Below are 12,320 nucleotides of genomic sequence, written 5' to 3' on the forward strand. Positions count from 1 at the left end.
ACACTTTCGAAATGTCCCGGATCTATGATAATGATGAACGAAACAAAAAGGCAAAATAAACAGTTAAAAGAAAAAATTATGAAAATTGCATTTTATTGGAGCTTCATATTATTTTAATTAATCATATTTCCATAGACATTAATGTGATGCATCAAATTTTTAAAATAAATTGAAGGCATTGAACTAAAAACCTATGACGAGTTGAGAGTTAAAAATGATCTTCCCCTTTCAAAAATAAATTAAAAATATAAAAACCCCTTATACAAGGATAAAATTTTATCTTTCCCCATTATTGGATCATGTAGATTACCTGAAGAGGCATTAAACAGTCATGGTTAAATTTATTTAGATATTAATATTTTAAGAGAATTCGATCCGGCAAAACACATGTTAAGTATAGGGAAAAGAGCGGTTTGTTTGGGCTTACTTAGGGTGACCATACGTCCCGTATTTCCCGGGACAGTCCCGGTTTTTTTCCTTTTTCTAGCCGTCCCGACATTTTGACAAAAGTGTCCCGGTTTCTACAGTTTTTTACATGACGCCTACTTGGAGTTTTATTCTTTATTGAAGTCAAAGATTGAAGAAATTTTTGAACTCATAAATTATATTATGATAATTACAACTACAAATAACAACATTATTCTCCCATATTTGGTTTGGTGAACGTTTTATTTTGTGGAATCCACAGCAGTTAGCAGTAATGCTTCGTTTCCCGCCATTGCGATTTTTCCGTAATTTCAGCTTTATTTGGCAACATTGTTCACTTTTGGCGTTGTTCTTGGCGATAATTGGCGATGTCCCGTATTTTCCCGTATTTGGAATCCGAATGTCCCGTATTTCTTTCGAGGAAATATGGTCAGCTTAGGCTTACTTGTCAGTCCATAGGGTTGCCACAACGGCTTCAATTTTCCTGCCTGATGTCATCTCCTGTTATTCTTTCCTCCATGTGCTCATACCTAGGCTGACCATATTTCCTCGAGAGAAATACGGGACATTGAGATTCCAAATACGGGAAAATACGGGACATTGCCAATTATCGCCAAAAATGACGCCAAAACCGAGCAAAGTTGCCAAATATTGTTAAAATTACGGTAAAATCACAAGTGCGGGAAATGAAACGTTACTGCAAATTGCAGTGGATTAAAATGAATTTCACGAAAAAAACGTTCACAGAGGCAAATGTGGGAGATAAATATTCTCATTTATAGTTATAATTATCATAATATAGTTTATTAGTTGAAAAATAATTTCAATCTTTGACTTCAATAAAGAATAAAAATTCAAGTAAGCGTCGTGTAAAATACGGGAAAAACCGGGACACTTTTGCGAAAAAGTCGGGACGACCAAAAATACAGAAAATACCGGGACTGTCCCGGGAAATACGGGACGTATGGTCACCCTACTCATACCCATTCATTGCTCCATGACTGTGATGCCATGTTTTCAGTTATGGATTGTTTTTGTGGCAACAGCAATGTTTTATTGCACTGTTTGTAAACATTGCGATCTACAGAAACAACATAAAAATGAAAGAAGCATCTTTTGGCAGTTGGGGCAAAATATCATGTAAAAACAACCATCAAATGTACGGATAAACCAAATTATTTGCTTCTCTGGACTTAAATTTACTTTGAGCAATTTCGCTAAACTATGCATTCATTATTTATTTGCTTATTATTCATTATTTTTGTCAGAATTTACGCTAGAGAAATCGGTAAGCAAGATTCATTATTAATTTAAATTGTTTCTTAACCCTTTAGGCAGCAATGAAAAGTGACTAAACGCCCTTTCAAAATGCCATATCTTTTGTAAGGAATTAGGCTTTCTTCCTATTTTCAGCAGGTGCAAATTAAGGGGTAGGCCTGTAGGGAAAAGTTTTCCATTGAGAAATCAACTTTATAAAACATCTGGGCTTGTCAATACTGAAATAAGAGGCTTTTATGGAGGCGAGATATCTCGTCATTGCCGCTTGAAGGGTTAAAGACAATAAATAAAAACAAGTGTTTGAAGTATTGAATGAAGCTAATTTTTTTGGTGTTAGTTTGTTCGCATTTTAGAGATTGGTAAGAAAATTTTATATGACAGCATCTGAAAAACCCAAACCAGTGTTTGCAGCATGCACGAGTACCATCCATGTTGAGCCTACTTGATACCTATTTTAACGGTATCTGAGAGAAAAAACCTACTGGTAAGAGAGAAGACTTTAGAGTGATGTAGGTCACCGCTTTGTGTTTATACTTTTATGTATTATTTTATTTCCACTGCCATTAAAAGAAAATGATTTTGAGGTACAGTAAAACCCCTCTTTTTCAAACACCAGCGGGACAAAAAAAAAATGTCTGCAAAAGAAGGGTGACCGTAAATCAGGGATTTGAAATGTGTATTATGCTAGGGAAATCATAATTTGTTCATGAAAGAGGGGTGACAGTTAAGAAGGGTTTACTGTATAACAATTTTGTATGAATTTGAAGGGGGGGGGGGGTAGGAAGCAGTGCACATTGTCAATTTGCATAGCTGTTACAGCTTTATTATTACTGATGGAATGAGTTGCGCCTTTAAAATAAAAAAGCAGAAATTGATGTCTATAATGGGACTTCACATAATTCATAATTATTTATTTGTTAACATAGAGTAGGCTCTCTATAATCTGGCTATGCTCTAGTGTGACCCGTCCACTAATCCAGCATTTTTTTCTCCAAGTGTAGAGGAGGAAAACTTAATATTTGTCTATGTGCATAAAAGTTTATATTATTTGAATTGGCTTTTTCAGCTAACTTCCTGTAATCTGTGATTTCGGTAATATAGCATACCCTGGTTACAAACATCGGATGAATTAGACCAAAAATAGCTGTAGTATAATCACTTTTGGCAAGAATATATTATAATCCCCCTTTTTTTTGTGACTTTTTAAAAATTTGTTGCCATTTTCCCATAATATTTCAAACAGCACATTTTAATTTTCATGAGCCCTATTTCCATTAAAATCACAAAATGCAGCGGCATATCTTAATGTTCAAGACTTATTCGTGAATAAACATTAGCCTAATATTCAAAACTTGAATCAGGTTTTTAAAGAACACATTCCCATGCTTTTTGACCCCTTTATTAAAAGATGAAAGAGTCACTCAAAACTCACAGGTTTTAATTTTTTTTAAAAGCCCTTGATGTAGATGACTGAGGGCTTCGTTCTTTTAGTCCTCTTCTGTGATGCAATGTCGCACTTTAATACTTGCAATACTATACAATGCAATACTTGCGCTTTCCCCTGTGCCAAAACCAGTCCCGTTTTGAGGTGTGATGAGCACAGCGCAGGAGATTTTAATGGTTGATTTTGCATAGCCGCACCCCAAAACTGGTTTTTGTGCAGCTTGGAATCATAGAAAATCATTGTGTATTAATTTTTAACTAGGCCAGATAGTATGGAGACTGGATAGTCAAGAGTCTACTGTAGTTTGAAATTATATGTTTTCTTTTCAAATCTTAAAATAGTATAAGAGTAGGCCTACTTGAGATTTAAGCAATGGAAAATAATTCATTTTATGTGATTTTAATAAATTCATTTTTGTGGGTCATGTTTTTTTACTGTTGTCATTATTTTTTGCTTTTCTATAGGCCTGCATTTTCTTTATGTTCAGTAGCAAGGTTTCTATGGCTTTCTATATAGCTGCTTCTGAAAAAGTGCTGTTCATATAGTAAGGCAGTAAATACAGTATCATAAGGTTTGACAAATCAAAAAAAAAATTTAACACCAATTTCCCCCCCTTTCCCCCGGCAAATTGAGTCCGAAGTAGTATATTCTTCACCTTGGGGACCCCCTTTCCATGTTAGCAGACATGCTGACATAATTTCTGATAATTTTATGATGTCTTCAGACTTGAATTAAGTTAAAAAAAAAATTAGGCACCAGTGATTATTGATGTGATAATTATTAATTTTTTAGTCACCCTGGCTCCTAGGATTTGCCATGCCATGCATATCATTATGAAATTTTTATCCCCTTCATGGAAAAAGAAAAAAAAACCCAGTAAAATGATATTTTAAAGTAATTTTTTATGAAAAAAAATCACTTCTGTTCCTTTATATAATCCTATTTTCTCCACAGAACCTCCTTCAAGTGTGATTGTGAAAAATGATGGTCCTGCTGTTCTTGGTGGGCGTATCAAATTTACTTGTTTTGTGGATTTACATATAACTGGATCGGAATTGTTAAGCTATACGTTCAGTGATGGCATTCAGACAAAAAATATTGAACTGCATTCTGCTAATGCTACATTTTATGCTGTTTTTCCTGCAAACCTATATAACAGTGGATCCTATAATATGACTGTTTCAGTCAAATATCTCAAACATCATAAAGAAGTTGGAACAAACTTTACCATTTTTCAAATAACAAGTGAGTTCACTCAATTATTTTATGAAATGAATTTTACTTATTTTATGAAACCAATATTATATTTTCTTCATGTCATTATCAATTATCATTTTTTTTGAAGACAAGTTTTCTCTTGATTTTTTTTTGAAAATATATGTCTATAAAAACCATATATTTATCTTGTTATTGTTTGTAATAATGAATTGTAACATTTATTTGAAGGTTTGGTAGGAAAATATCACATTAATTTACAGCTGTAAATGACCAAGTACAGTATAAATCTATAATATATAATGACATGTCCTGACTGACTGATTCATCATCGCCGAGCCGGAACCACTGTAGTTATGAATATGAAATTTGGCCATTAGTTTCATTGTATGAAGTAAAGACCCACTAAGAAAGGGTTTTTGAAATTCAAACCCTAAGGGGGTTCAAAGGTTATACAGAGAAATCATGCCGAGCTGAAACTGCTGGAGCATTATTTATGTAATTTGGTCAGTAGTTTTATTTTATGATGTAAAGACAAACTCAGAAGGAGTTTTACAAAATTCGACCCCTAAGGGGGTCCAAACGTTACATAGAGAAATCACGCCTAACTGAAACCACTGAAGCTATATTTATGAAATTTGATCAGTGGTTTTATTTCATAATGTAAAGACGAAGGTTTTTTTTACAAAATTTGACCCCTAAGTGGGTTCAAAGGTTATACAGAGAAATCATGTCGAGTCGAAACTGCTGGAGCAATATTTATGAAATTTGGTCGGTAATTTTATTTTAACTCACTAAGAAGGTTTCTTTTTTTCGTTTCAAAATTCTACCCCTGGGGGGGGGGGGTTCAAAGGTTATACAGAGAAATAATGCTGAGCCAAAACCACTGAAGCTATATTTATGAAATTTGGTCAATAGTTTTATTTTATGATGTAAAGACCAACTCAGAAGGGGTTTACAAAATTTGACCCCTAAGGGAGTCATAAAAGGGTTCAAATTTTATACAGAAAAATCATGCCAAGCCAAAACCGCTGGTGCAATATTTATGAAATTTGGTTGGTAGTTTTGTTTTGATGTAGACTCACTAAGAAAGTTTTTTTTTTTCAAAATTTGATCTCCTAAAGGGGTGATAAGGGGTTCAAAGGTTATATAGAAAAATCGTGCCAAGCTGAAATCAGTGAAGCCACATTTATGAAATTTGGTCAGTAGTTTTACCTCATGACAAAGACTTACTCTAAGAAGTTTTATCAAAATTTGACCATTAATTAAGGGAGTTGTAGGGGGTTGAAATGCTATGTAGAGAAATCATGCAGAGTGAAAACCGCTGAAACTATAAATTAGATATTTGGTCAGCATCCTCATTTTATGATGCAAAGACTTGCTAAGAAGGGATTTCTCAAAACTCACTCCCTAAAGGGGTCTCAAGGAAGAATTTTCGGATTACCAAATTCACGTGAGGGAAGCCGCGGGTAACAGCTAGTACAGATATGTAATGAATTCTTCATGGTGTGTAAAAGATGCTGCATGAGCACGTATAGGTTAAGTTAAAACAACAACCACAACATGGGCGGAGATACGGGGGGGGGGCGGAGATCAAAGGTGGAGTCGACTGATCTAATGTATATATGTATATACGAACTGACATCATCATCATCGTGCCCCCCCAGACTTCCAAGTCAATCTCCGCCTATGAACCACAACAGTGCTTAAAGTATATTTTGCAGATTTCTTTTGGGCTTATTTTATGTTATTACTGTCATGCATTTCAATGCACTTTTTATTTTGTAGTGTGCAATACAGATTCCTAAATTTCACAAAAAATTGTGATGGTGAAAATTTTGAAGCTCACTGAACATTTTCATGTTTGTTTGTAATCAATTTTTATGTTTCTGTTCATGATTTATCATCTTTAGTATTATTCAAAGGAAGTTTTACCTATATTTATATATATATTTTTCATTACAGATTATCTGAATGGAGAAATAATTGTATGGCAAGAAGATAGATATGATGTAGATGAAGTTGCTATAGGAAAGAGTACTACATTCTTCATTCATTTGCATGATCCTAGTGATTACCTATCAGATGTAGAAATAAGTTATAAGTGGAGTGTTGATCATGAACGACAATCCTATTCACATAACAATTTGAGTTATTTTTATAGTGTTCCGGGGAAGAGCTATATAATGACTGTTGTTGTGGCAAAGCTAAAAAATGATGTTTTATTGTATGGGTACTTCAAAAAAAGTCTGAAAGTAGAAGGTAATGTATGCTTTTAAATCAATTAATCATTTAAAAATTAATGCTTAGCCAGATAAAATTTATTGTTTATTAATCTTGTGTTTCAAGAAACTGGCGTCTTAAATTATTGAGTTGTTTGGCAAGAGAAATATGTTAGTTGAGTGAAGTTACAAGGATGAGACATCACATACTATTTTAAACAATTATTTGGCACGTTTTTTTTCCAACGCTATTTTTATTCACTCTTGTATTCTTCAGTACTATATTTGAAACATCAACTAAGGTATTGAGTAAATGCTCAATTGTGAAACATAACAATTTGGGATACAACTACACAATTTAGGATGTCAAGTATGACTGATAGATGAGTATCAATATTGCTTGATGGAGTGACTAGTTTTTTTTCAGGCTACGGTTACATAAGAAATCTTTCAGATACTTTTTTGATGTCTCTAAAATCACTTGAAGAATAAGAACTTACTCGAATAGACATTAATTTTTTAATTATGAACAAATAACTTAATTTACTATATTCTTGTGCAATTTTGAAGGAATAGAAGCAAAAGTAACTTTTGGATGGCAGCATATTTTTTATTTTCTTTATAATTCCTTAAGATAGTGTTTTTTATTTTCATCCCATGACCTGCAGAAAGTTTTGGTTTAAAAAAAAATTATTTTTTGGAACAGTTAAGGACAGTTTTGGATGCTTTTGGACAGTTGGAACCATGTGTCTTGCCCAAAACCTTGTGTGGACACCAACACCAAAAACCGTGTTTTTGGTGTTCTTCCCAACACCACACAAGGTTTTGGGCAAGACACATGGTTTCAACTGTCCAAAACTGTCCTTAACTGTTCCAAATCTCTAAGTGTTCAAGTGGGACATAGAAACCAATAAATTTTATTTTGAAAATACTTCAAGAGCCCCTCATACGTTATGTATAAATTTATGTCATTATTCGACTTTTTTTTTAAACCATTAGAACATCCAACCTTGTAATGTAACTCATATAATTTATAAGAATAAAAATATTTTTCCTCAACCTCTTGCTGTAGTTTTCATTCGAATAAGACTACTTTATTTCTGATTCAATTTGGCGGCATTTCACTTATTGTGATTTTGATTTTCAAATAATTTGACTTATAGCTGAAGCTCTGAAGGAATCCTGTCCACAAGTCTGGGGAATGGCTATAATTCATATAAGATTTTCATATAAATCATTGATACTTTTTTGATATCACATTTTGTAGTTGAAAATTACTGAAAATTTATTTATAATTCTATTTTCCAGTACCAGTGTATAATGTCAGTTATCTCGGAAATCCTTTTATTCCTCATGGGGATATGTTACTTTTGAACATCAGTTGCAAAGGAAGGTAAAATAAAACTTATTTACTGTATTGTCTATTTATTATCTATGCTACTTCCATTATCGATCTTTCTCAGTGTATAGAAATGATGAAGAAAACATAATATTGATAATTTTTTAGAAACCAATAAGAATTGAACTTCATAATTTGAAATTATAAAAAAAATTAAATTCATTGTACTGTATTTTCTAGAAAATAAGCTACATGCCCTTATGTATTAAAAATAGATATTTGGCTTCCATGGCTTTCATAGAAGTCTTTGATAAACACTTTTTTTCTGTTGCTTTTTCTGTAAAAAAAATGCAGCTTATGTGAATTTTTTTTTTTTTGTCAGAAGTTGTATTTGTATAAGTGATCAAAAAGCAGAAAATGGCCATAATCAAAATCATCAATGACCATTTTCTATGTTTCAAATAGCATGAATGCACAGTATGAAATTATATAGGAAGATGCAAGAGAGGAAAAAACACATTTTTTTATTATTCACTGCCACAAAGACACTTTAAGTTTCAATTTTTAGGAGATGTAATAAATGAGAGATTAAACTCTTTGGATTGCTTTTTTCAAGTCTTGAACTGCACAAATAGTCTGAGATGTAACTCTCCATATGCACAAGGAAAAAATTCACTCTTTTTATCTCCTAAATTGCAAATCATTCATAAGCGGTTCAGCAGCCTACTAAGCTCAGATTCTGTGAGCAGTTTCAGGGTTAAGCAACTGCTTATGATAGCATATCAAGTTGGATGAAATTTTTGTGACATGCTTTAGAACCTTCTTTTTATGATGGTTCAGGTTGGCATTAGAATCATTGTTCACATTTTGTTGTATTTCACTGTAGATGTTTTTGCTTACAATTTTTAAATGAATGATAAAGACAATCTGTGAAAGTGGAAATAAATTTTTTTTGTCTAATTATTATTCAATTTATATATTTGGTTTTACTTATACAATTAACTGAAAGTCAGTTATGACTTATTTGATCATACATTCTCCTCTGTATTGGGTTGAATAAAGAGATCTTGGATACCCACAGACATGAATGTTATGTCAGTTGTGCATCCTATTTTTAGTGAGGTATTTTTTTTGTAGAATATTTTATTTTTTTAATTATTATGAGTGGAGATAATTTTATTTAAAAACATTCAAATATACTTTTTATTTCCCATTCATTTTTCAGCTGGCCTTTTTCATACTGCTATAAATATTATGAAGTCAATGAAACAGTTTCCAATTTTTCGTGCTCAACACCTGTTCAGTCTAATACCTGCACCTTTCAGATACAGCGCTACATTCAGCATTCTGGAACTTCTCATATAGGGTTATATATCAGTAATGATGTCAGCACTGAGAGAAAATTTATAGAGGTTTATGTCTACAATGGTAAATCAGCATGATTTTTATTCAGATTTTCACTTTTTTTCAAAAATTATGCTTTACATTTTTATTTTATTCAAAAAAATTTAGAAGACAGAAAATTTAAAGTTAGAATTCCAAATATAATATGAAGTATATTTTTGTTGTCATAATTTCAAGCACTCAGGTTACAGAAATCTACTTTAGTTGAATGTATCAGATAGTTCACTCAAGAAGCAAGCAAAAAAATTATTTATATAGTTTGCCCCTGAATGAAAATTGCCAACAGTCAAATATTATGAATCAAAACAAAATTGTATATGATTATTATTATATGATAATTATATATGATCAAAATTATATAGAATCATATAGAATCATATGTGGTATATCTCCCTGTTCTTGTTCTGTATGAGTGAGGAGGGGAGAATTTTTTGTGCTTTATCAAATGAACAAGTGCCTGGGGTATCAGAGTGGAGGTCGTTGGAGGCAAAAAAAGTTAGCAGAAACAGAATAAAATGTGTGTTTCAAGGAAAAGAGCAGGGTCATAACTAGGTGCTTGGTCTGGCAACTGAGGTAATAGACTTGCTTGCTCCCCCCCTAGTTGCGGTCCTGGAAAAGAGGAACAATTTTTCTTTGAAAAACCATTTGTAAATTTAATAGGAAAAAAGTAGGTAAGTCAAAATGATATACAGTAAAACCTCGTTAAGTCGTTATTTTTCTTCAGATCTTTCCAGCTCTCATAGACCACAATGTTATTAAACCCTCGTTTACTCGTCGCTAATTTCGGTTAAGTCGTCACTATGAAAAAGTTTGAGAAAGAGGAACAGACTATTTTTATGGGTCCGATTAAAAAAAGAGCTTGTTAACAGCATTGCCATATGCTTAAAAGTCACCATAAAATCCTATAAACCCAAACGGAACAGTTTAAGTAGCGAAAGTTATGCTTGGGAAGTTCATTTGCTGACTAAGGTTTTTGGAACTTTGGGGACTGTTCAAGCTAGATCTCATTTCTGCATGGGCTCCATTGGAGAAACTGGATAAACTGTGAGACACCCAAGCTCTGTCCCAAGAAGCAACTCAAGCACTTCGCTTCCCCCCCCCCCAAGGGGCGGGACCAGGACATCTCCGGCAAAACCAAAATTTATTGATATGTTAAAGATTACATAGTACAAGGAAATCAAAAATTATGTAAATCGAAGAATCAAATTAATAAAGTTAAAGTCAAAGTGCAACGGGCACGAATAATAAATAATCATAGAAAGCATGGGCTCTACTAATTTAGGGCTTGAAATTTAAACAAAATATCTTTGTTGAAAAAAATTAGACATTCTTTCCCAAGTTGAGGTCTTCTGTTTACTTTTCCCTGCCCAGGGCCCCCTCCACAAAGTCAAAAGTGTTTGAGATTACTTTGTAGTTGCATCATGAACTACTGGTGAAGAATTCAAACACTAAAATTAAATTTGATGTATATGTAAAATTAATGTGCAATAGAGAGTTCTGTCATGAAGAAGAGCTACTTATTCAAACAGTTGCTCTGCTAGTCTAAATTAAAAATTGCTAGTATAAATCAAAGTGTACCAGTACATTTTACCTCAATAAGTAATAAGAGATCAAAAAAAGGTAAAAAGTGCTATTATTTTTTCTTTTGCAATCTATAAATTTTATTAATATCGTTATTTTGATTCATACTTTAATAAATGTCATATTACTTTAAATTTATACGATTTTCATAACATCACACATTAAAACTGACGAAACTCCAGTTAAGTCGTCACTCTGCTTAAGCCGTCATAATTTTTCGGTAACTTGAGGTGCGAAAGCTAAAAAACTTTTCCATTTTATTTTCTAGTATCCAAAAAGCCTCAACTGTCAGTTATCATCATTCCTATTGTCTGCAGTCTTATGACTCTAATAATTATAGCTGGAGGAATAGCATATTGCATTCAACAGCGCAGCCAACTTTTCATAGAAGTTGCAAATTTTGACTTTCAAGATGATTCAGATTCTTATGTGGAAAGAACATTTTTTGAAAAGCTGTTTGACCCATTTTTGTGTCGTACTTGTGATTTCAGAAATAGAAGAAGCAGTGAATGTTCTGAAACATACAGTGAAACAGCTGAGCCATTGTTAACTTGTGATTCAGCAAAGTCATATTCATAATGCATAATTATTCATATTCATAATATGATTAGAAATTGTGATAATCTTTTTGTCCCTTTTTTTGTAATAAACTTTATTAAAAAATTGCATTGCATTTACACATGTTTTTTTTTCTGGTTTTAACCTGTCACCATTCATAATTTTTGGATGATTTTGAGTGTTACAAACTTTTTAAATCTATTTTTGCATGTATAGAGAGAAGCTTACTAGTAAAGAAAGCATTGAATGAAGATCATAAGAAAAACTATATTTGTATGTTTAATCTAAATTATATTAAGTTATAAGACAAAAGTTAAACAAGAGAAACTAAAAAACAAAAAAAATATCCATAAAAAAAAAGATTTAATGGACAAAGTTACTCTTATGTTCCAGCAAAAATCTTATACAAATAAAATTATTTTATTTATATATAACTAGCACCCTACCTGACTAGAAATGCCTGTCTACTATTTTACATACTTATTCTCCAAAACTAACCAGATCTCATCATGAGGCCCTCTGGCCATACCCAGGTAGCTCCATGCATTGAGATGACACTGTAAAATGTCCCGAAGGTGCCTTCAAAGATGGAGTGATGACAGCTGGCTGGAAGTATCCGCATGACAAAAAGATCAGACAGAGGAAAATGCAAGAATTTAGTGGAGATCTACATCTAACAGTCTATTGTGAGAATAGTTGCTGATGATGTGTAATTGTGAAACTAGAGCACAGTAGATTCTCTCAATAATCTGGCTGTGCGTTAGTCCAGTCTGTCCAGTAATCCGGTGTTTTTAGGCAGGTTTTCTTTAAATATGGGAAAAGGAAAACATGTCACTGCATGTCTGTGAGTAGG

At 32.7% G+C, this 12,320-nt stretch overlaps 1 protein-coding gene across 2 annotated transcripts; it reads left to right on the forward strand.

Annotated features, from left to right (window-relative positions):
• Positions 1-1,462: 1,462 nt before the first annotated feature.
• On the forward strand, positions 1,463-11,586 carry LOC149080633 (transmembrane protein 130-like). 2 transcript variants are annotated; one of them, XM_089239787.1, is made up of 6 exons: positions 1,463-1,585; positions 4,103-4,393; positions 6,329-6,625; positions 7,894-7,978; positions 9,150-9,352; positions 11,178-11,586. In XM_089239787.1, exons 2-6 carry the CDS (start codon positions 4,321-4,323, stop codon positions 11,486-11,488), a joined length of 969 nt encoding a protein of 322 aa, XP_089095913.1. In that variant the 5' UTR covers positions 1,463-1,585; positions 4,103-4,320; the 3' UTR covers positions 11,489-11,586. The 2 variants fall into 2 exon arrangements, with proteins under 2 accessions (XP_089095913.1, XP_089095912.1); XM_089239786.1 differs by having other exon boundaries at positions 1,487-1,714.
• The last annotated feature ends 734 nt before the right edge of the window (positions 11,587-12,320 follow it).

The sequence above is a fragment of the Pholcus phalangioides genome, unplaced genomic scaffold, assembly GCF_987345545.1.
Source record: "Pholcus phalangioides strain wild (caught in Gottingen) unplaced genomic scaffold, Ppha-v1.0 ptg000011l_1, whole genome shotgun sequence".
Classification (NCBI taxonomy): domain Eukaryota; kingdom Metazoa; phylum Arthropoda; class Arachnida; order Araneae; family Pholcidae; genus Pholcus; species Pholcus phalangioides.

Coding starts and splice junctions, on each gene's coding strand:
- LOC149080633 (XM_089239786.1), top strand. CDS start 1,651: ATGCATTCATTATTTATTTGCTTATTATTCATTATTTTTGTCAGAATT. Junction 4,394..6,328: donor TACCATTTTTCAAATAACAA/GTGAGTTCACTC, acceptor TTTTCATTACAG/ATTATCTGAATGGAGAAATA. Junction 6,626..7,893: donor AAAAAGTCTGAAAGTAGAAG/GTAATGTATGCT, acceptor TCTATTTTCCAG/TACCAGTGTATAATGTCAGT.